General features: G+C 44.9%; 2 protein-coding genes across 4 annotated transcripts in view; one reads left to right on the top strand and one right to left on the bottom strand.

The window, feature by feature from the left end:
• Positions 1–25,082, bottom strand: part of LOC115475565 (poly [ADP-ribose] polymerase 2-like) — a 153,364-nt gene that overhangs the window by 49,701 nt on the left and 78,581 nt on the right. The window lies entirely within an intron of this gene.
• METTL17 (methyltransferase like 17) lies at positions 124–23,998 on the top strand. Of its 3 annotated transcripts, none has more exons than XM_030211387.1 (14): positions 124–263; positions 5,681–5,834; positions 6,762–6,911; positions 9,564–9,663; positions 10,122–10,203; positions 11,389–11,462; positions 15,158–15,252; positions 15,484–15,554; positions 15,875–15,982; positions 18,622–18,690; positions 20,615–20,665; positions 22,561–22,653; positions 23,294–23,478; positions 23,646–23,998. In XM_030211387.1, exons 1-14 carry the CDS (start codon positions 147–149, stop codon positions 23,761–23,763), a joined length of 1,467 nt encoding a protein of 488 aa, XP_030067247.1. In that variant the 5' UTR covers positions 124–146; the 3' UTR covers positions 23,764–23,998. The 3 variants fall into 3 exon arrangements, with proteins under 3 accessions (XP_030067247.1, XP_030067248.1, XP_030067249.1); XM_030211388.1 differs by lacking the exon at positions 124–263 and adding an exon at positions 576–906; XM_030211389.1 differs by lacking the exon at positions 124–263 and adding an exon at positions 577–706.

Genomic DNA, 25,082 nt, shown 5'->3' with positions numbered 1-25,082 from the left:
ATTAGCTGCGTTCAATGTCCTTCAACCGTTTCCCCGCCCCTTTCAGGAACTTTACTGTACGTAGTCTTCCTCTTTTTTTTTTCTACATTTGGCTGCTGCGATTGGTTATCTGTAATGCGGGGCGTGGCTTCTCATGCATCTCTGTGATGGCGGGTACTGCGTGTCGTGCATGTGCGAGAGGCAGCATAAAATGCTCGAGCTTTGCAGGCAGCTTCGGTGGTGGTGGTCGTAGAGCACGTGGAGATGTCGGTGCTGAGCCCAGGGTAAGTATTTCAGTGAACACGGGCCCTTGCTGTCTTTGCAGATAAAATCCACCCCTTATATGCATGCTTGCTGCTGAAGTCCCGCCCCCTCTATGCATGTTTTGCTGCTGATTCTCCCAACATGACAAGAGAACTTCACACTCCTTTGCAATCTGACAGCTTGGCCATAGCTCTGTTGCTTGAACCTGTCTGCTCTGATTTACCTGATTTAAGAGCAGAGCGTAACCATAATATTTGTAAAAATAATAAAAACTCACCCTAAGTGTGAAATCACTTGGCTTCTGGGCTTATATAAGCCGTGTGGCCGGCGTTGACTGCTTAGCGTGGATGGAAGCTCATTGCCGAGGTCACGTGCTGGGTGCGTTGCGTCACTCCGTAGAGCTTCGGGGAAGGTCTGAGACGAGAGCCAGACGGTCGTCCTTGCAGGATGTCACCCGAGTCGGGTGAGTGAGTTCCCAGCCATGGAGGGGCCCTTGCGCGGAGGGGAGAGCGCAGGAGACGCGGGCGCAGTTCGGCAGGTGCTGATTGCGAGGGGTGCAACAATTACCCCCGATCAAACCCCCCGGGCTCCCCGCAGATGCAGCTCCCCTCCCAGGGCTTTGGAAAAGACTCACGGCTGGCAACACAGAGTCCAATGGCTGAGGTGAGACACGGCTGCGGTCTCATAACCCAATTCAGACTACTCTCCTTCCACACTTTTTAGCTTTCATTCTGGGTCAGACCGGGGAGGGGTGGGGGTTATGCTAATTATACAAAAGGGTTGAGGAAGCAGGCTAGCTCAGACAATTTAGCAGAATGGGATAGATCTGATCTGGGGTTCTAGGGAACAGGGCCGTGCCGATGCGGTAAGCGAGGTAAGCGCCGCAGGGGGGCGCCCACCTCTGGAGGGCGCCGCCGCGGTGCTTACCCTCGCCCCGCCGAGGCCTTTAAATCTTTTGGTCGCCCCGGGTGTCACCAGAAAGGGGGGTGCCGCCGCTCCCGCTGCTCTTCATCCTGGCACCCCCCCCCCCCCCCGCACCAGCCCTTTAAATTTATTTGCCGACGCGATAGCGAGCGCAGCACCTCGTGTGGAAGTAAAGGAAGCGGATCCGATCATCTCATTGGGCCTTCCCTCACTGTCCCGCCCTCCTCTGACGCAACTTCCTATTTCCTCTAGGGCGGGTCAGTGAAGGAAGGCCCAATGAGATGATCGGATTCGCTTCTTTTACTTCCACACGAGGTGCTGCGCTCGCTATCGCGTCGGCAATTTCTTTTTAAAGACGGGTGGCAGGAAGGGAGAAGACGAGGCAGGGTGAGGGTGGGGGACAGATGGGGTGACCGTGAAGGTGGGGGAGGACTCGGATAGCAGAAGGGACTGGGTGGGAGACAGATGGGGTGAGGGGGACTCGGATGGGCAGAAGGGACTGGGTGGGAGACAGATGGGGTGAGGGTGGGGGGCACTTGGATAGCAGAAGGGACTGGGTGGGAGACAGATGGGGTGAGGGGGACTCGGATGGGCAGAAGGGACTGGGTGGGAGACAGATGGGGTGAGGGTGGGGGGCACTTGGATAGCAGAAGGGACTGGGTGGGAGACAGATGGGGTGAGGGGGACTCGGATGGGCAGAAGGGACTGGGTGGGAGACAGATGATGGGGTGAGGGTGGGGGCACTTGGATAGCAGAAGGGACTGGGTGGGAGACAGATGGGGTGAGGGGGACTCGGATGGGCAGAAGGGACTGGGTGGGAGACAGATGGGAGAAGGGGCATGGAGCTGGAACTGGGGTCTGAAAAGTGAGCAGGAGGGAGAATGGGGTCATGCCTGGGGCAGGGGTGGATGGGAGAATCAATGGATCTGGAACTAGGGGCAGCCGCAGGTGGGAACTGGGAGCCGAAAAGAGGGGGCAGTGAGAGAGGGGGATAGATCCTGGATGGAATGGGGAGTGAGAGGGAGGGCAGACCCTGAATGGATGGGAGGGGGAAAGAGAGAGGGCAAATGGTGAATCGAAGGAGCAGAGAGAAAGGGCAGACAGTGGATAGAAGGGAGTGAAAGAGCAGACAGTGGATGGAAGGGGGCAGAGATAGAGGGCAAATGCTAGAGGGAAAGGAGAGAGAGAGGGCAGATGGTGGATGGAAGGGGGAGAGAGAGATGGCAGACTGGGGCAGATGGTGGATGGAAGGTGCAGAAATAGAGGGCAGATGTGGATGGAAGGGACATTAGAGAGGGCAGACACTTGAGAGCAGAGAGAGAGCGAAGACAGATGCTGGATGGAAGGAAGACGGTGAAAAGAAGATAAGGAAAGCAGAAACCAAAGACAACAAACTGTAAATATATATTTTTATTATTTTGCTTTAGGATATAGTATTTTAGCTGTGTTAATAAATGTTTATAAATAGAACATGTAAATAAGGTAATCTTTTTATTGTACTAATTTTAATACATTTTGACTTAACTTTCAGAGAACAAAACCCCCTTCCTCAGATCAGGATAGGATACTGTAACAGCACTATACTGTATTGACCTGAGGAAGGAGATTTTGGCCTCTGGAAGCTAAATGTATTAGTCCAATAAAATGGTATTATTTTATTTTCTGTATTTGTTTTATTTCTATTTGTTAATTTGTAAAGTGGTGATTGGTATTTGTTAGTTTTTTCAAATTTACATCTGCTGTCTTTATATTTTGCACAGTACTAGGGGACATTTTCTGTTTCTGTGGTGTTGCATTGTATGCAGAGTCTGGCATCGGGGGTTCAGTTTAATTTTTGTCTAAATAGAAAGTTTATGATTACTTATCCTATAGTGGATTAGGGTGTATCTGTGTTTGAAAAAGACATGGCTTTCAGTTGGCATTGACTGTGCAGGATCTACGATCTGTACTATTCTGTCTGGTTTCGTTTTACAATAGGTGAATTGATGTTCTAGTGCTCACTGTAGTGTTTAAGATGCTTTCCTTTTCCTTGTGTAACTCGTAGAAATGACTGCTTATGGTATGGTAAAATTGCTCTATAGGTCGTGAGTGTTTTGTATTCTCGGTATGCCTAGTACTGGATTGGGGGGGGGGGGGTGTTAAACAATGACCGGCCCCGGGTGTCAACTACCCTAGCTACGCCACTGCTGCCGACGTCTCCCTTCCCTTGCACTCGTTGGTTCCCTCAGTGTCCCGCCTTCTTCTGACGTCAGAAGAAGGCGGACACTGAGGGAACCAAGAGCGCAAAGGGAAGGGAGACGTCGGCAGCGCTCCGCTTTCACTGACGCTGCTGCGACCGGAAGTAAAAGATTTAAAGGCCCCAGGGTGCGGAGGGAAGGGCAGAGAGGCATGGATGGGAGGGCAGGGCCCAGGGAGAGGACAAATTGCTGGAAGGGAAGGGGAGGGGAGAGAGGATTGCTGGCTATGGATGGAGGAGGGAAGGGCAGAGAGGGACAAGGATGGACATGGGGGCCCAGGGAGAGGACAAATTGCTGGAAATGGAGGGGAGGGGATAGAGGAGGCAAGGATTGCTGGCTATGGATGGAGGAGGGAAGGGCAGAGAGGGACAAGGATGGACATGGGGGCCCAGGGAGAGGACAAATTGCTGGAAATGGAGGGGAGGGGAGAGAGGAGGATTGCTGGGTATGGATGGAGGAGGGAAGGGCAGAGAGGGACAAGAATGGACATGGATGGGAGGGCAGGACCCAGGGAGAGAGGAGAAATTGCTGGAAATGGATATAGAGCAAGAAATGAAGAAGAAAGGAGAAAAGTAAAGAAATAAATGGAAAGGAAGCCCTGGAAATGGAGTTAAGAGGACATATAGCAGCAGAATCAGATACTGGACCAGCATGATTGAAAAAAGAAAGTCACCAGACAACAAAGGTAGAAAAAAATTATTTTATTTTCATTTTAGCGTTTGGAATATGTCCACTTTGAGAATTTACATCTGCTATCTTATTTTGCAATGTATAGCAATTTGTTTCTAAGAATATTGCTGACAATTCCTTTCAGTGTGGCAAGTGGTGAGCGATCATTTTCATGGGGGGGGGCGTGATCATTTTCACGGGGGGGGGGCGCCAACTGATAGTCTGCAGGGGGGCGCCAGAGACCCTAGGCACGGCCCTGCTAGGGAAATAACCCCCCCCCCCCCCATGGCCCAGTGCATTTCTGGAAAATCCTTTAAAATTCATACAAGGTCACAAGAGTTGGTAGAAAGGGAGCAGAAGGTGGCAAGATAGGTGTGAACAAAAACTATTTTAAGGGTGGGGCAGTGGTGGTGATGCAAGGAGGGAAGAAAGTTTGAAAGAGACACCCTGACATGATATTGGGCGCACAACAGATTTTTCTAAAGGGATGAGTACAGGTAAAAGTGCTTGACAGACCCAGAAACCTGTTAACTTGTCCACTGAAAAAGGTGCCCAGCAGGCTGCAGTAGTGGCTGTGTGGTCCTCATGTCCAGCGCCTGCTCTCTCTCTAAGGGAAATGGGACTTGATATACTACCTTTCTGAGGTTTTTTTTTGCAACTACATTCAAAGCGGTTTACATATATTCAGGTACTTATTTTGTACCAGGGGCAATGGGAGGTTGTGACTTGTCCAGAGTCACAAGGAGCTGCAGTAGGAATCGAACCCAGTTCCCCAGAATCAGAGTCTGCTGTACTAACCACTAGGCTACTCCTCCACTAGCAATATTCTATGTAGAAGCCTGCCCTTGCAAATCACCAATGCGGCCGCCGCGCAGGCTTCTGTTTCTGTGAGTCTGACGTCGTGCAAGTACGTGCAGGATGTCAGACTCACAGAAACAGAAGCCTGCGCGGCTGCATTGCTGATCTGTAAGGGCAGGCTTCTACATGGAATGTTGCTAGTGGACTAGCAACATTCCATATAGAATCTCAAATAGGGAAAGGGAAATGGGACTTGATATACCGCCTTTCTGAGGTTTTTGCAACTACATTCAAAGCGGTCTACATATATTCAGGTACTTATTTTGTACCAGGGGCCATGGAGGGTTTAAGTGACTTGCCCAGAGGACCACACCAGCTGCCTTCCTCTATGAGAGAACTACTGCACATTTGCCACCCAGCTTGTGGCTTCTTCATGCAGCAGGAGGTGTTCAGTAGCTCGATTAACCTCCGTTACCTGAACTGATACCTCCGCCCCCGGACTCCTGGAACTGATGCATGTATAGTGCATGTCTGCCGTGCTCCAATGTGATGCGGCTTAGCCTGGCGGTGATGTGGCAGTCTCGAGGCTTTGATGGCGATATTGCAAGCAAGTTGTGGGCAAGCAATGCTGTTATTATGAATCCATTCCCTGTGGTCTTGTGAACCATGGCGTCCATATCTTTCACTTTGACAGCAAGTTAGAATTATTAGAAAAGGATTAACTTTTTTTTTTTCTTTTTTCCAAAGCTTCATTCTGTATCAGTCTGTTTGTAGTAATAATCCTTTGATATGTTACTTTTCTGTTGTAGGGTCTAGCTTCTGCCATTTCCCAGGTTTTCCAGGTGGATAATAGATCAGAGTTTCTGAAGCAGGTTCCCCATCGGAAACACCCTGGAATCCTGCATATGAAGATGGTGAAGTTACCACAACAGCTCTGTGATGTTGCCCGGCTTCTTCTACAATGTGAGCATGCAAATACTTTGCCCACCTAATCTGCACTTGTCCTTTGCAGGAGGGATTCCTTCATCTCCGCTTCAAGCTGTCTTGGTGCATGAGATGATGCTCATATGCCTCTAGATTCTGGGGGGGGGGGGGGGGGGGGGGAGGTGGTGTCAAAATTTATTTTTTATATATATATGTAATCACTTTCTTGTTGGGAACGATTAATGAGAAAATCAAATGAGGTGTGATTGGGTTTCAGGGTGCTGGGTTGTCTGGCCATATTGCTATGTTCAATGGGTTAGGTATGCTGAGGAAGCACTGTTCACAGCCCTTGGGGTGGAGGAAATGGGTCATTGTTCATCAGTGATTCAGACGGCACTCATGTTCTGAAGGGGATTTCAGTTTGTGAAGCCCTGCTGAAGATTGTTACTGTAATTGCTGGGACAGGAAGAAATGGAAATGGTGGGAAATCCCTAGGAATCTGTGAGTGACTGTTTAGGTGCCTCAGCCCCTCCACTTCCAGTTGATATGGAAACTGTAGCAGGAGAAAGCTGCCTGACAAAAAGAAAAAAAAATAATAAGGATGCTGGAATGTGTTATTAAGCATATCTCCGGATGCTCCGTAGCCCCTTTTGTTAGCCAGCTGTGTGTGTGTATATATGAAGATAGAGATATGTTGCATTTTCTTCACTCAACGCGTAGTTAAACTCTGGAATTGGTGGCCGGAAAAGGCGGTTAACTTAGCGGACTTCAAAAAAGGGTTGGACGACTTCCTGGAGGAAAAAGCCATAGAATGTTATTGAATGGACGAGGGAATAATACAGTATTTCTAGGATGGGTGGGACAAATTGCTTGTTCTTTTGGCCGCTGTCGGTGACAGGGTGCTGGGCTCGATGGACCCTTGGTCTGTCCCAGAATGGCGATGCTTATGTACTTATGTTTGCACAGGTAGTTCCAAGAGACTGCTGGAGGAGCAAGTGCAGTCACTGACCAACTACTTATGGAGCCGAAAGCGCCCTGTGGAAAGTTACGAATTGCAAGCGCATGCTTCCCAGCTGGAAAAGAAGGTCCGCAACAAGATTGAGTCATCCAGACCAGGTAAAAACACATTTCCTTTCCGATTTGCCTGTGGTTCCGATACTTAGTTATATGCTGTTTGGTTTATTTTTTGTTTTTTCTGTCTGTTTTGTTTTGTTGCTATGGGTTTTGTTACCTACCAAGAGGAGTGTGGTAACCGTGTTAGTCCACTCTTAAGGTTATCAATAGAAATCAAACAAAATAAAACATGGAAAAGAAAATAAGATGATACCTTTTTTATTGGACATAACTTAATACATTTCTTGATTAGCTTTCGAAGGTTGCCCTTCTTCCTCAGATCGGAAATAAGCAAATGTGGTAGCAGATAGTATGTATAAGTGAAACATCCAAGCATTACTTTGACAGTCTGACAGGGTGGGAGGATGGGGAGGATGATTGAATATTTTAACACCCAACAGAAAGGACTTAACAAGGATCTGGGTTTCCTAGCCCATTATAAACCATAAAGCTGTATTTCTCTGTTGATCACCCTCCCCTCACCTATCCACACCCATCCTGGTAGAATATCAATGATACGCTTTGATGTCCCCATGCATACCTCCGACCCACCCCCATCCTCCCACCCTGTCAGACTGTCATAGTAATGCTTGAATGTTTTCACTTATATACACTGTCAGCTAGCACATTTGCTTATTTCCGATCTGAGGAAGAAGGGCAACCTTCGAAAGCTAATCAAGAAATGTATTAAGTTATGTCCAATAAAAAAGGTATCATCTTATTTTCTTTTCCATGTTTTATTTTGTTTGATTTCTATAGATTCTACATGGAATGTTGCTATTCCACTAGCAACATTCCATGTAGAAGTCGGCCCTTGCAGATCACCAATGTGGCCGTGCAGGCTTCTGCTTCTGTGAGTCTGACGTCCTGCACGTACGTGCAGGACGTCAGACTCACAGAAACAGAAGCCTGCGCAGCCTTCTACATGGAATGTTGCTAGTGGAATAGCAACATTCCATGTAGAATCTCCAATGGTATCTATTTTACTGTCATAGTAATGCTTGAATGTTTTCACTTATATACACTGTCAGCTAGCACATTTGCTTATTTCCGATCTGAGGAAGAAGGGCAACCTTCGAAAGCTAATCAAGAAATGTATTAAGTTATGTCCAATAAAAAAGGTATCATCTTATTTTCTTTTCCATGTTTTATTTTGTTTGATTTCTGTTGGTTACCTACCAAGAAAAGCTCTGTTGGCAGACTATACATTTTATAAATAGACCAAGAAAAAGGTCACGGTATACAGACTGCTTGCTTCTATTTGGCAACATTTAGTGCTGTGGCTACTCTTCTTTTACTGAGGGCTTGTCAGTTTGCACTGTATTAGGAGTGTAATCAATTAGAAGGTCTCTTACAAAGCCGTGGTAACATTTTTAGCTATCAATGGAAATAAGCTGGCAGTAAACACTGAGATACCCATCTTGGTGTTTACCACCAGCTGATTTCTACTCAAGCAAAAAAATTCTACTGCAGCTTAATAAAAGCCCCCCCCCCCCCCCCCCTTAGTGAGAGATTTTTAATTCCTTTCCTAATTATCCCTGCTCGTCCAGTCCATACCATGACGTTGTCTCTTTCTACCACCAAACGGAGGTAGAGATACCAAACTATTCCAATGACATCACTTGTATAAGGGCTGGTGTACCCTGGAATTCTTCAGTATTTATCTACCTCCAGCAGATGGTAAGGTAGTAGGTCCCAAGGCCTAGTTCCCTAGAGCACAGGCTATGGGCCTACACATGGAAGTTGAGCATACGGGATTTGGTCTGTGGATGCTAACCCAGTGGAGCATGGATGTTTTGATCCCTCCAAAGCCCATGCCATGAACCTCGGGACCCCTGACAGTGAGGGGGTGCTGTGTCTCTACCTGCACCCCTTTGTGTGGCTGCACAGGTAGTTACAAATGGCACAAATGTGTACAGACAGGTGTGCAGATAATGGCAGTATGTTTAGAGAATGATCACACCTTTTTGTGGAGTTAAATTCTTGATATAGGAAGTATTATATTTCCTTATAAGATCTGTTATTTTTCCTAAAACAAGTGGATTTACTTGGCGTTTAAAATGATAAACACACCTGATCTCTGATCCTAAAGTTCAAACCATACCTTCGAAAAGATACAAACAGGATGGAATCAGTCCAGAGGGCAGCTACCAAAATGGTCAGCGGTCTTCATCATAAAATGTAAGGGGAAACACTTAAAGATCTGAGTACGTATACTTTGGAAGAAAGGTGAGAGGGGGATATGTGATAGATATTTAAATGCCTGCATGGCATAAATGCACAGGAGGTGAATCTCGTTCAGTTGAAAGGAAGCTCTGTCATGAGGGCATAGGATGAAAGGGGAATGGACTCTCATGCAGTGTAAGGACGAACGTCTTCAGATAAGAGGGGTTTAGGATCCTTCAGAAAAGATTTAGTTACTGCTGCTCTGGCAGCAAGTGGTGAAACGTGCCAGGTGCTTTTATGAAAAGCAATATTTTTGGGAGAGGCGAGGAGGATAGGATACTTGTGACATTTATAGTTGCGACGTAACACATCCAACGTCTGGGGGGGCAATAGAAAGGAGTGGTGAAGATGGAAGTAGATGAAAAGAGCTATAATTTCAGCACCTCCCTCCCTCCCTTTTTCATTTTCGCTCTCGTACGTGAATTTCAGATTTCCAGAGCCCAGATCAGGAACATGAAGTAGATCAGAAAATACAGCAGGAGGTACTGACTATGCTTCGGAAGACCACTTACCATTGGCAGCCACTGAGGTAAGGTAAGACCCCTCAAGCACTTCCTCTGTCCTAGGGCTGCTGGTTGAATCTCAAGGTTAAACTGAATTAGTTGCCAGGTAACAGAAGCAAAAGGACTTGGAGGAGGAGAGAAGATAGAAGTGAGAACACAACAGGAAAGGAGCAATTTTTTAATTCATGGTTCAAGGATGTATAAACAGGCTTGAGGGAGAGAGTGAGAGGTTTGGGGAGAGAAGCCAGAGCAGTTCAAGCATCATTTTACAGTGGTGATTGGGAAAGGACTGGTAGTGAAGTGTGCTATTGCACGAACAGCTTCAGTGGTACAGAGTCACAAGAGATTTCACTCTCATGATATGCTCTACCTTTTTAGTCCTCTACCATCAGGGACCTAACTGTTCAAAGTCTCATACAAACTCATTTTTGTACACCATGTTATTTAATATGTCTGATATTCTTGTAAACCGATGTATTTCCAGATACGACGAAGACCAGTCTTTGCTGTACCTGGCGTCGCGGCTTGCTGGAGGATACGCCGCCTTGTGCAGAGCATTCCGTGAAGTAAGCGTCATTGAAGCGAGGGAGTTCTGACTCGTTGACTCCCGAAATACTGCTCTTCCGTATAGTCTATTTCCTAAAACTTACTCTCATTCCATTTCGTCTCGGAGCACCTGCGTCCATTCACACGTTCTCAGTTGGGGTGTGGCAATAGCAGGACACCTGATTGTTACCCTTTTTCTTCAAATTGCAGGTGTTCTTCCATTATCTAGATAACTCTTTTAATTCATATTTTTCACAAATTTAGATGGAGCAGAAAACTCCTTCTTCCAGATCTTCATTTAACTAGCCGTTGAGCCCGTAAAAACGGGCTAGTAAAGGAAGGGGGGGGGGTTTGAAAGGCCCCCCCCCACCCGGGCCGGGTACCTGGCTTCACTATTCAAACCGCCGGAACGCAGCACACAGTTCATCTGAGCTGCCGTTGGCCTTCCTTCTTCTCTGCGTGTGTTCCGCTCTCGTGTGACGTAACGTCGGCGAGGGCGGGACACAGGCAGGTAAGGAAGGCCAACGGCAGCTCAGATGAGCTGTGTGCTGCGTTCTGGCGGTTTGAATAGTGAAGCCAGGTACCCGGCCCGGGTGGAGGGTGGGTGGCGGCGGCGGCGACTCCGGGTGGGGGGGGGAGTGGTGGTGACGGCGGTTCCCTCACTCGCAGGTGCGCAGGTTCCCTCTCTGTCACGCCCCCGTCATCACGTATTGACGCGGGGGCGGGACAGAGAGGGTCTCTACTGCACATTTGCGAGTGAGTACGCCTCTTGCCATTTATATGTTTGATTTTAATTGTTACGTACAGACAGTGGCGTAGCCAGATGGCCAGTTCTGGGTGGGCCAATTCTCTCGTCTCCGCCCTCAACTCCTCAAAATATAAATACCTTTGCTGGCGGGGATGTGAAACACCACTGTGAGGAGTCTAACGCTATGGTTAGTGGTCAGTGCCACCTAGAAATGTGATGGGAAGGGCGTCTCTCCTCATCACTGCACTTGGTAGCCTGCAGGGGTTGGAGTCTCATAGCTACACTTTTCCTGTGGAAAATAGGCAGTTTTTACAAGATACTGGTAAGAGGATTTCGCTTTGCTCACCAGAAGCCCCCCTCTTTTTTTAGTAGATAGCTTTTTTTTTGCTGGAATGTGGTATGTTAGAATAAGTCCTCAGAAACCCTGCCAATGACTTTGTTCCTTGATGTCTTTCAGATTTGGAAGCAGGTACCAGACTTCTCTCCATACTCTCTCCTGGACTTTGGCTCTGGAGTTGGCTCTGTGACCTGGTAAGGATGCGCTGGGCTATTCCACCTTTAATTCTCAAGATTTCTGTGTAATTTTATTGTTATATGAGCAATGTTCCCTCTAAGGAGTGACATGGTACATGCAAACATTTTTTTTGTGTGTGACCAACAAGTTTAAAAAACCAATGATTTTTGAGTGCCAGTATTAGCCAATGCATTTCACGAGCCCATAAGTGACAAAGAAACAACAGCATGGATGTTTGAGGATAAGCAGCATAAAATGTTTTGTACTTTTTTGGGGGGGATCTTGCCGGGTATTTGTGACCTGGATTGGCCACTGTTGGAAACAGGATACTGGGCTTGATGGACCTTTGGTCTGTCCCAGTATGGCAACATTTATGTACTTATGTACTTGGGATTCTGAATGGAATCTTGCTACTCTTTGGGGTTCTACATGGAATGTTGCTACAGGTTTCTGCCAGGTACTTGTGACCTGGATTGGCCACTGTTGGAAACAGGATGCTGGGCTTGATCGACCTTTAGTCTGTCCCAGTGTGGCAGTACTTATGTACTTGGGATTCTGGATGGACTCTTGCTACACTTTGAACTTCTGCATGGAATCTTGTTATTCTTATCTTGTTATTCTTTAGAATTCTCGAATTTTTCTACTCTTTGGGGTTCTACGTGGAATGTTGCTACACTTTGAAATTCTGCATGGAATCTTGTTATTCTTTAGAATTCTAGAATCTTGCTACTGTTTGGGGTTCTGCATGGAATGTTGCTACTATTTGGGTTTCTGCCAGGTACTTGTGACCTGGATTGGCCACTGTTGGAAACAGGATGCTGGGCTTGATGGACCTTCGGTCTGTCCCAGTATGGCAATACTTATGTTTCATATAGCGCAATTTTGTTTGAAACTCGTTTAAATTGGGTCAGTCAAACTTTTATAGCACAATTTTTTTTTTAATCAGTTCGGTATTTTTGTGAGCAACCATGTAAAATCTGTGAGTGATTTTCCTAAAATGTATGAACAATCGCTTACATTCTCTGTTTAGAGGGAACATTGTATGTGAGCCTTTTCGGCAGGGTGAGAGGGTTAGATTTTATTGTATGTATCAAAAAGTGCAGCTCCTGAAAGGGATGATATTCAAGGAAGAACATCATTACTGTTCTGCCCCCATTGTACGGGACAGTGTGACAGATGACACATCTGTATATTTATTAAGCTATGTATATGAACCAGATCCCTGCATTTCTACGGTCCTCTGTGGTTAGCTGTTACGAACATCTGTGTTGGGCTCTCAGTGCCTTTTGGAGCTTTGTTACTGCTTTCCTCTGGGCATGCTGGGAGGAGCAGAATTCCCTCTTCCCACCATTTGCTCTCTGTGAGGAAAATTGAGAGATGGTAGCTGTAACCACTCGCCTCCACCTACCCTCCTCTCCTCCTTCCTGTACACATTAATTGATTTGATTTGCTTACTTTATTTTTTGTCTATTAGATTGTAAGCTCTTTGAGCAGGGACTGTCTTTCTTCTATGTTTGTGCAGCGCTGCGTACGCCTTGTAGCGCTATAGAAATGCTAAATAGTAGTAGTAGTAGTCTCTTGTAACCAGAGCTAATATTGTGATGTCATAATGCCTCAGGCCACCAATAAGAACCAACCTCATCAGTGATGTCACAATGGCTTGATTGTCCTATACTTGGCTCACTTTTATTACATAGCTCTTTGAGCAGGGACTGTCTTTCTTCTATGTTTGTGCAGCGCTGCGTACGCCTTGTAGCGCTATAGAAATGCTAAATAGTAGTAGTAGTAGTCTCTTGTAACCAGAGCTAATATTGTGATGTCATAATGCCTCAGGCCACCAATAAGAGCCAACCTCATCAGTGATGTCACAATGGCTTGATTGTCCTATACTTGGCTCACTTTTATTACATAGCTCTTTGAGCAGGGACTGTCTTTCTTCTATGTTTGTGCAGCGCTGCGTACGCCTTGTAGCGCTATAGAAATGCTAAATAGTAGTAGTAGTAGTCTCTTGTAACCAGAGCTAATATTGTGATGTCATAATGCCTCAGGCCACCAATAAGAGCCAACCTCATCAGTGATGTCACAATGGCTTGATTGTCCTATACTTGGCTCACTTTTATTACATAGCTCTTTGAGCAGGGACTGTCTTTCTTCTATGTTTGTGCAGCGCTGCGTACGCCTTGTAGCGCTATAGAAATGCTAAATAGTAGTAGTAGTAGTCTCTTGTAACCAGAGCTAATATTGTGATGTCATAATGCCTCAGGCCACCAATAAGAGCCAACCTCATCAGTGATGTCACAATGGCTTGATTGTCCTATACTTGGCTCACTTTTATTACATAGCTCTTTGAGCAGGGACTGTCTTTCTTCTATGTTTGTGCAGCGCTGCGTACGCCTTGTAGCGCTATAGAAATGCTAAATAGTAGTAGTACATAGGTCATAGTTCCAGCATGCGGAGGGCCTTAACTTTCCATGCTGAAGCAGTAAATTATTGCTTATTTTTCCCTCTCAGGGTAGTAATTCATAGTGAGAGATATCTTTTTTTTTTTTTTTTTTTTACCTGTGCGGTTACCAGCGTTCTGCTGCCGCGATTTCTGTTAAGTCTTCTGTTTCAGTATTCAAATTACCAGGCACTGACAGTTCCTTCTGTCAGGGAGAGGTGCTAATCAAACACAAAACTCACTCTGTATATATAGAATCCTTAACCTGTCGCAACACAACTCTAAGTGATTTATCTGGTTATCAACTGGGTTAAATAAAGAATGGAATTAAGGATTGGAGTTTATTCTTGTTAACTAGCAACACCAAGTTGGTACCTAACACATTCGCACTGCAGCTCCTTGTGACCTTGGGCAAGTCACTTAACCCTCCGTTGCCTGCAGTACAAAAACCGTGATTCTGAGTCCTCTAGGGACAGAGAAAGTACTTGATGGTTAAGCGGATTATAAATGCCAGAATTAAATTACACACTATTCTACAGTGGGATTTGAGCCCATAAGTGCTAACTTTAAGATCAGCTGAAAGTCCCGTAGTGTTTCCACAAGTGTGTGTGGTGGGGGGGGGGGGGGGGGGGGGAGGGTTCCTTGTTCTCTGCATGTGGGTGTGTTTTTTTTTTTTTTTTTTCCCCTTCCTGGAGTTGCAGGGAAGGGTCTTTGGACAATGATGCATCATTTCAGAACTGAGTAATCAAACTGACTTGTTGCATTCTTCATGCTTTCAGAAATGCAGAATTTTTAGAATTATGTAAGGGATCAGTGTTTCTGTCCATGCAATGGCTGTGGTAAAGGGAAGTTGTTGCAGCCTCCTGGAAAGGGCAGACAGTAAGATGGGCAGTTACATGGTTACAGTTAAAATTGATAGGACCCCAGGTCATTGGCGGCCATGCAGAAATCACCTTGTGTTGATTTATTGTGGCTTGAGAAGGAGAAATTGAAGCAAAACAACCATAATATTGAAAATGTCACAAGGTCTCCGAAATAACCCTATGGAAGAGGAGGACATACCGAGAAACCTTGCTCCGAAAAAGAACTTGTGCTACAGATGACTCTTCCTTCCTGGTCTCCTGCTAACCAACAGAGGCTTGAGCAAGAAAATGACCATGCTGGTCACTGTTGGGAAGGAGGGCTTGAGACCCTGGGGTTAAGGCTACAAGAAAACCACCACTCGATTTACAATTTACGCCCCTGCTTTACTTTTCCCATCTTCCCTTTCAGGGCAGCACGCACAGCCTGGGGAGAAACTATTCGGGAATACGTTTGTGTGGACAGCTCGGCAGACATGAACTTGCTGGCAGAAAGTTTACTGAGAGGTTTGATTGCTCTTCTCCCCCCCCCCCCCCCCCCCCCCACACACACACACATTGACGCTGCCTCTTATCCCCTTATAAAGTGTGTATAGACCTCTGCTTGTTCTTTCCTGCTGTGATTTTTGTGTTGCTGAAGGCTAGTTCCCTTTTCTCTGGTCTGGACTTGAGTTCTGGGAGAAATTCCTTTCTTTGGAGAGTAACCAATTCATTAATTTGTTTCCACTGTCTCTGCAGGAGGCTCAGAGTCACAAGAAATGTGTATCCCTGGGGTTCATTTCAGACAGTTCCTACCTGTTTCACCAAAGGTAAGATGTACAACATGCAACGGTGAGGAGCCTGGGCAATGGATTAAAACGGGAAGAAGCAGTAAGGAACTTCCTGGAGAGGGAAGTATAAGTAACGCAGGAACAGCAAAACCTAAGTATGTACTAAAGGAAAGCAGGTCCATGTCAGGGGTCTGACAGAGAGGAAAGGAAATGCAGTTTGTGCTCAGAGAGGAAGGAGCAACACCAGTGTGTCACATGGGCAAGGATGTGTTAAGTGTCCACTGGCATCACATGAGCAGTGGGGACAGTGTTTCGTATTGCCGATTGTGAACTTCTTTCATCTTGCAATGTTTTTGTAGGTGCAGTTTGACCTGGTCGTCTCTGCTTACTCTTTGAATGAGTTACCAAGTAGGATGGATCGAGTTAATACTATACAGACCCTCTGGCGAAAGACCAGTGGCTTCCTGGTGGGTGTCGTATCCAGCAATCCATTCTTGGAAAGTCTGATCAAGGCTAAGAATGAAACTGTTCTCAGCTAGGATGTATTGGCAGGAAAGTGTCTGTTGTGCCTGGGAGTCTGTGTGCGGCCTTTGTCATTGGACATACCTGATTATTTCCTTTACTTGAATATCGCCAGACCAGTCCAGAACTTGTCCAGGAAGCCTTGATGGCTGCAGGCCACGGGCTTGTTGCTAGCTGAACATCCAGTGTTGGGAGCCCAGTGTTGTTATTGGGATTTAACTTCCTTATGAAGAAATTCACCCAAGGCGGTGTACAGTTTAACATAAAACCAGTGGTGTTCCTAGGGGGGCTGACACCCAGGGTGGATCGCCGATGCAGTGCGACCCCCCCCCGCGAAAGAACCCCCCGCCCGGGGCATGCCACTTAGAGGGAGGGCCCCGTGCGCGGCTGTCCGTTGTTCGTTCCATGCTCCCTCTGCCCCGGAACAGGAAGTAACCTGTTCCGGGGCAGAAGGAGCATGGAACGAACGACGGACAGGCGCACGCGCGGCACCCCCCCAGCGTTTTACACCCGGGCCGGACCGCCCCCCCCCCCCCCCTAGGAACGCCACTGCATAAAACTTGGTTTTGTTAACAGTAATAAAATGACCAAATATAAATACAATCATTGAGGTAGAGTTAGAAACAGCAAACTGAAACCTAACAGGATCAAAAATACACATTTAACACAACTGCAGAACAGCCATCTAACAGAAATATGATAAATGTCAGTACAATACAAACAATGCATAATAGACAGCATGAAAGAAATTCTAATACCACATAATACTAATGAAACATCTAATAAGCACAGATTAGAACATTCAGATAACATAGCTACAGTTCTAATGCTTTTCTACAATACAGCTTACCGTATAGCCCAGGGGCCAAATGCAGATATGTAGACGGGGACAAGATGGGTGGTACAGAGTCAGTTGGGATAACTCTTCGTATAGTTAAGATATGAGGAACTGGTCTAAGTGTGTGTAGGAAGCTAGTTCAGGTGCGGCATGAACGTATAATCGGCCTCCATCCCCCGGGTTCTGTATATGGTGCGTGGCCAATTTATGCATTCTGCTCAGTTACTTAATGAGCCTATTGTAGATAATTGGCTGATAGTGATCAATTATCAACACTAATTGGAATTTACATGCGCATTTTTTTAGGTGTATTCAAAAAAGAGGTGCATGTAAATTCCAGCACGCGTAGCAATGGGGGAAGCACGGGCGTGTCAGGGCCAAAATCAAATCTATGCGTGTGGTTCTAGAATTCGAGGGAGCGTATCTAGATTAGGCGCAGACGTTTAACCAGCTTTTCACTGCCGTATATCGTTCCACCTAAATCTAGTTGCGTCCACCCAGCCTATTCCGAATGTAGACATGCCTTATAGAATACCGCTAGCACTGTGAATCGGATGCACCTAGGTTTTAGTTGCCCTCTATAGAATCCATCCCCATATGTATTATAGGCTTGGGGGAAGAGCCAGGCTTTCACCTGCTTCCTGAAGTAGAGGTAGTCTCGGGTTCTACGTAGCCCCTCTGGGAGTGAATTCCAGGTTTGCTGGTGGGTATCACATCGTATAATTTCTTTTCATGAGGGGACAGATAGTGATGATCCTTGAGAGGACTTCAGAGGTCTTAAAGGAGTGTAAAGGGTTAACTTATTCTTTAATACTCTGGCCCATTTTGCCTGAGGACCTTGAAAATTAAACAGTTTTTTTTTTAATTTAGCCCTGTAAGATTCTGTTGCGTATTGTGTTGACATTGTAAATAGACTTTGTATTGTTATTTGAATATTTTTACTGCTCTATTTTACTGTGTCTATTGATCATGTTTGATTTATTCTTATTATACACCTTCTTGAGTGAATTCCTTCAAAAAGGTGGTATATAAAACCTAATAAAATAAAGCTACTGGTAGCCAGTGTAGTCTTTATCCACTTCAGGTAGACAGAAAAAGGCTTTAGGGCAGGTTGTCTTATTCTCTTTTCCGTTTGGGTTGTCTGCACTGTGATTGTGGTGAGGCTGGATAAAGTGAAGAGGGGTCAGCATTTCTTTGGGTTATTAGTTGTTGCCTATTAGCTTTAACTTACATTGCTTGAGTTTGCTCAGCTGCGCCCCCTGTAGTCAGTGCTTAGTATGCTGGAAAAGAAAAAGAAGTGGTTATCTATTTCTGTCTTCTGACAGCTGGACAGAAACCTGCATATCTGGACTGGTGTGGCGGGGTTCAAGATCTCCTGCCTGTGCTGGTTCCAGTTTCAAAATGGCTACTGTGATCGCCCTTGGCAGCCATTGCAATGGGGCAGGAACAAGTAGGGTTCGTTTCCTGCCCCTGAAGATGCCACTAGATTACTAGGCCTTCCTAAGGTAGGCCCAGGGAGGGCCTACAGGTGGGGTGGAGCTTCAGGTTTCAGCTGAAAATGCACAGGCATTTTCAGGCAGAACTCGGATTTTGGTCCAGTTTGGGAACCAGAATTGTCGACCTCTAGTCTGCTATTGTAAACTTTGTTTCTGAGTGTATTCTGCTGTCCATAAAGGTGTGTTAGTTTTGGTTTTTAAAGCGTGTCATTTTGTCATAACTTAAAAATGGTTGATTTTTATTTTTAAGGTTTTAATTGAAAATGGGACGAAAGAAGGTCATCAGTTACTGATGGAGGCCAGGGACGCTGTGCTGACGGTGAGAAGCACATATATATATATCTCTGATTTTTCTTCACCTGGGGCAGAATATTCCATCTTATTGATGGTTACAGAAACTGAAGCTGACTGTCAGAAAATGCCTACCACCCCACCTGGGGTTAACCCTGCGGCCACCTGGAGGGTCTTTCTCCAGCACTGCCTCCACCTGGGCTCTACACTAGCACCGTCCTTTCATCGACTGGTTCCCACTTGCCTCTGGGCTACTCTCCCACTCTCAAGTTATTCTCCAGTGATTTCTAAGGATACTGGGGCCACACTCTCAGGGGTCCCACAGTTCCTAGAAAGCACCCATAGAACCAAAATACAGACCACCAGGATTTTTACTCAGTCCAGGACAACAGAGCTAATAAACTAATGGGTTTATTATCAGAAAAGTAAAACAATGAACAATATAAAACAGGTGGAAAAACAACAAGCAATAACAGGCTCAATATTAAAAGCTATCTAAAAACTTTGTTACTACCTGGGTAGCACCTGGGGAGTTTCAGACAAATAACTGCTCATAGGCCTTGAACAGGGCCTCAGGGCAGAGATGTTTACCCTCTGCACTCCCTAGCTGAGACTGGGGAAAATCCAGTACCTCCTGGCTGGAATTTGAACTCCAGGGCCAATCGGAGCCCAGAGCATCAACTTTGAAAGTATCTGGCCAATGACACTGCAGGTTGCTTTCCCACAGGGCTTAAACTGAAAAGAAAACTGCTGTGCAACAGCTTTAAAGCAGAGAACAAACACTACCTTTTGGCCAAACTACAGAAATACAGTGCATGAAAATATTAATACAGTTCACAGGCTTAAAAACCCCATTTCACCACACTGACCTTTTTTTAAGGATTTTTTGGGTTTGAGCTCATTTTGGTCATCTTCTGCCATCATAACTGTATTCTTGCAGTTATTAAAAAAAAAAAGAAAGAAATCCACCCTGTAGTAAAGGATGATAGATGAAGATCAAAATTACTGGTCTATTTTGCCCAGTAGCAATTTGTCCGCTTAACAGAGTTGCCTTATGAGGATCAGACCAAAAGGTCCATTAAGCCCGTTATCCTTTTTCAATCAGTGGCCAATCAGGTCACAAGTACTTGGCAAAATCCCAAAAAGTAGCAAGTTTCTATGCTACTTACCCCTAGAGATAAGCAGCAGCTTTATGGACTTGACTTTATGGGCTCCAGGATTTGTCCAAACCTTTCTTAAAAGGGCTTCATTAACTGCATTTACGGCCTCCTCCGGCAACAAGTTCGAGATTAACTCTGTGTTGAGTGGAAAAATATTTTGACCGTTTTAAATGTGCTACTATAAATAATATTCTATAACCCAGCGTCTTAACATTCACACTATATAGGAAAAAGTCACAGACCTCAGTGGCAACTCACTTCACATGAGCAGAACTGTTCTTGGCTCGCCTTGTCCCCTTACTGGTCTGAACAGACTTTCCTTCAATTAAACTTCATTTTTAAGGTGTATTTTAAATCATTTGTAGTTTTTTTTTTTTATACGTATTTGTAATTGTTTAAAACTTCACTTAATAATTTGAGAGACCATCAACCAACATGCGGCATGTTTTTTCTAGAGGACCAGTCCCTGACGCAACTTACGCGTATATTTAATCTGGATTTGTCCTTGCCATTTTCAGGGCACAGACTGTAGAAGTTCCCCTCTGTTATGCTAATTTTGCTGGGCTCTGAGGACGATGGTGTTGCTCTTGATCTGCTCAGTTCAACTATTTCCATGAACTTGTTTTGAAAAGCCCTGTGGTTCTGGGGACACTGTCTTGCTTTACAGCTGTTTGCCAGGTTTTAACCCCTGTCCTGTCAGACCACATGGGGGTCTCCTTGCCAGCTACATTCCTGTTTTTCATACTCATTGAGTTTTATGAGGATTTTTATCTTTTCTTTTCTCTGTCATAGGCAAAGGATAGTGTGTACCATGACTCCAGGCCAGCCTATGTCTTTGCTCCGGTAAGATATATTATTTACAGTTTTGTTTTTTTTCTACCCTGTGCATGATTTATAATGTACACACTTTTTTTTCCCTTCAGCTACAATTCCTTCATATTCATCTATCTCTTAGTTGTTAATTTGTCCATGGTGGAATTTGACTGTGTATGGCCCAGTATTCCCTTGCTTTGCCAGCAAAGGCCGTCAGCCTGGGATGCTGTTGGCCGCAGGATCATGATGCCATAAACAGTTGAGTCCGGTGAAGAGCCTCAGTGTCTTAGGCCCATGATGTCCTTTTTGGACCTCATATCCACATCTGCACCATTCCAAATACTTCTGCTCACTAATATGAGATTTTATTGTGGGTGAAGGGGATTAGATTTCTATGGGGAGCCAATTCAGATGTACCGAGGCAGGGGATAATATCATCACATTTTGACAATGTTGATAACACCTGAACAGAAGCTTTTTATGTGGTCTAGAGACCCCCAAATCTATTTTTGGTAATCCCAAAAGTAAACCGTTATAGTAATCAAAATGTTGGGGGGTGGGGGTGAATCACCATTCAGAACAACTGTCCTGGGGGGTGGGGGGAATCAATTCGAAATAACTGTCCTAAACTTTTCTTGAGATAGTGTTTTAGATGACTTAAGAGTAAGTTTGGAAAAGATTGCACATGGAAAGCTGGATACCAAATAACAGATCAAATTCTATTACTAAACAGTATGTCAAACCCATCAGTGCAGAAGACTTTGAAGCATCATCAATCAGATAACTAGATATTAATTAACTCAACTTCAATTTTAACCATATTTAGTCTAAAATGTTACCTTTCATCCACTGCTAACAGTTCTCAAGTACAGACATAATAAATCGATACTCTTGGCCATTGTTTTCTCTATTAAAAAAAAATGTTGTCTGCATTGATTCTGTATTGAAGTCCTAGACCTCCCAACAAGGTACACAGCAGGCCCAAAAAGACATTAAACAAGGTGGCAGACGATACAGAACCTTGAGAGGTGTACCAGAGGTTACATCGACAAAAGCAGAATTTTCTTTCCCCTTGATAAAACAATACTGCCACCATTTCAGATAAAAAGAAAACCATTTAAATACAACACCATTGATATCAATTGCGTGTAAACGCTGTAATAGTTTGGGATCTATCAAATCAAAAAGTGCTGCAGCCTATATCCAGCGACACTAACAAGAAAGATGTCCCCTTATCAAAACCCATTTGGATACAGTCTGTCATTGAAATCGGATGAGTCTCAGTGTCGTGTTGCCAATGGAAACCAAACTGAATGTCTAAGATTTGACGTTTGGTCAAGAAATCTGTCAACTGATTTAAGCACAATGTTGACGATTATCTTTGCTAGAATTGGCAGCAAAGAAAGAGATGTACATTGGATGAATCTAGGCATATTCTATAAAGATGAGCACGTAAATTCTAGTGTGTGGATGAGAAAAGGGGGCGAGGCCCTGGGAGGGTCATGGACTTTGCATGTACAGCTACAGAATACGCTTGATCTATAACTCGGAGCACTGTGTATAGAACAGTGCTTAGTGCTTTTTTTTTTCTTTAATGTATAGAATCTAGTCCAATATGCAACATCGGCTCTAGTACTAATCCATTGTGGCCTTGACAAAAGAAAGATGGCGTTCGCCAAGTACACAACCGATTGTATCTTACCAATTATGGCTTTAATTTGCCCAGCATCCACATCATGGCTGTACCAAACATCGTTTATCATTTAGTTTGGTTATTGCTTGTTGATTTTGGTCTTTGTAAAGCATTGTAGCTTTACAAACAGCAAAGTGAATAATTCGGATACAATCTGTTTAGTTAATCAATTTCACTCTGTTTCTGGATATCTGTCATGTCCGCCTCCCCTTCCCTTCCTTCTTTCGTTTAGTGCCCTCATCAGTTGCCTTGTCCACGCCTCTCCCAAACGATGATACTGCCCTGCTGTTTCAGTCAGGCCTACGAGCCCCTTCCCTTCAGCTGGGTAAGTACCTTTGCTCAGTACTGAGATGGGCTGATAATGGAGTCAGAATGTTGCTAAAATGTATTGGAAGAAACGCATTTGCCTTAAATTTATGGCAGCAGGTGGCATTGGAAACCTGGGTGGTAGGAATAGATGACAGGAAAGGAGAGAGAGTCAGAAGGGCATTACGGAAGATTAAAAGAGAAAAATCGTTTGTTTATAGAATGACATCTTGGAAATAGTGAAGAGAACTGTGGTTGGTGCTTTTCACTTCTTTACCTTGGGGTCCCATTGATGTAGAGTGGAGGAACAGGCCTAAGGGTTAGTGTGGTGGCCTGAGAACCTGGGGAACTGGGTTTGATTTCCACTGTGCTTCCTTCTGATCCTGGGCAAGTCATTTAACCCTCCATTACCCCAGGTACAAAAAAAAAAAAAGATTGTGAGCGTACAATGGACAGAGAGAGGACCTGCAAATAATAACTCCCTTTACTGTTAACCAAGTAGCTGTATTTGTCTTTTAAGAAGTAAAATACTGACCACAGCCAGGTGCTGCCCTTTTCTCTGTATGGCAGAGGGACGATTTTCAATGAATAAAATGCCTGTTGCTCCCCCGTGTTCCTCCACACTGATAATCGCTCTTGATTTTGTTACTTTATTCCAGAACAGCAGTGTAAGCTGGGAGAAGTTCTCCTTCTTAATCATGAGTCGGGTACCTCCAGCAGTTGAGAATAAATGGCCCCGTATCACACAGGAGGTACAGCGACGGGCACGACATGTGCACTGTCACTTGTGCTGTTCGGATGCATCTCTTCGACACGTGGTGGTTACAGCTCGGAAACATGGCAGGTAACATCGAGAGCTCTTAAGCGTTTGTCCAGAAAGAGCAGAGGATCTTGGCATCAGCTCTTAGTCTGGCTAGGCCTAGGTCCTCTTTTGGTCCATAAGCGATTCTGTTCTGTTTATATTTAGAGGTTGAACTGAGTGAAAAAGCCTTATTTTTCTCCTTGCTTTAGAGATCTGTACCGTTGTGCTCGGACAAGCGAATGGGGAGACCGGCTGCCAGTAATCGAGTCTAGTATGGAAGGAGAAACTGAGGTGGACAGTGCTGCTTCTGAGGAGGAGGAGATGTAGCCACCAGTTAAGCAAAGGGTCATAAAGCAAGACCCAATCAACCAGGACTTGAAGCGTTATCGTGCAAGCCATGTCCGTCTGAAAATAAAACCAGTCTCCACGGTGCTGCTGTTCTCTTAACTGTAGTAAACGGAACATTCAAGCAGTGAACCAGCTGTTCGATCTACGTCTTGCCTAATCTAGGCTAAAAAGCAAGAATTATACCATGTTCAATAAAATTCTTATAATTTCCAAAGATTTCGGGATTAGGTTCAAATGTTTTAAGGCTACCTAGACAAAGGAAACAAGGCTTTCTGTAGTGTTAATTGACAGCAAGGTCTCCGGTGGTCTATCAGCAAATACCAGTAAAAATAATTTATACAGGATATAAAAAAATGTTAGAAGTTAAAAGTGGGCTGTAAAAAGGAGGGAAAGGTTCCAAGAGGCACAAGTGACCCCCTTGCCTAGCACCAGCCCCATTTCCCTTCCTGCTCATCTTTTAGCCGTCTGCTGGTCTGTTTCTTAACTGCCTCTGTTTGTTTCACTGGGAGCTATTACTGCACCTATAACCATTTCACACAAATATTTTTCATAGCACTGAGCTCGTGGTCACTTGTTTTAGAATAACCTTTCTACTGGAAAGGTTTTCTTCTTGTGCATTATTTATAATGTGTGAGATTTTGGAGGTGGTGGAGATGAAAATGGTAATGGAATTCAAACATGCATGGGATAAACAGAAAGGAATCTTGTTTAGAAGGAATGGTTCCACGGAATCTTAGCGGAGATTGGGTGGTGACGCTGGTAATTGGAAACAAAACGGGAGCTGGACAGACTTCTATGGTCTACGCCTTGATTGTGACTGAATAAATAGGGATGGGCTGGAGTGTAAATTTTAAAGGGCTTTGATGTTAGCTTCAGAAGTTAGTACAAAAAGAGTGCTGGGCAGACTTCTAGGGTCTGTGCCCTGAGAATGGCAAGGACAAATCAAACTCTGGTATAAAGTATCACATACCATGTAAAATGAGTTTATCTTGTTAGTCAGACTGGATGGACCATTCAGGTCTTTATCTGCCGTCATTTACTATGTTACTCCTTTGGGGTCTACATGGAATGTTGCTGCTAATTGGGATTCCGGAATCTTGTAACTCTTTAGGATTCCAGAATCTTCAGAACTTTTAGTACAAGAGACTTCTATGGTCTGTGCCCTGAGAATGGCAAGGACAAATCAAACTCAGGTATAAAGTATCACATACCATGTAAAATGAGTTTATCTTGTTGGGCAGACTGGATGGACCGTACAGGTCTTTATCTGCCGTCATTTACTATGTTACTATGTTTTA

Source organism: Microcaecilia unicolor, chromosome 8 (genome assembly GCF_901765095.1).
Source record: "Microcaecilia unicolor chromosome 8, aMicUni1.1, whole genome shotgun sequence".
NCBI lineage: Eukaryota > Metazoa > Chordata > Amphibia > Gymnophiona > Siphonopidae > Microcaecilia > Microcaecilia unicolor.
This window is presented reverse-complemented; position numbering and strand designations above follow the sequence as displayed.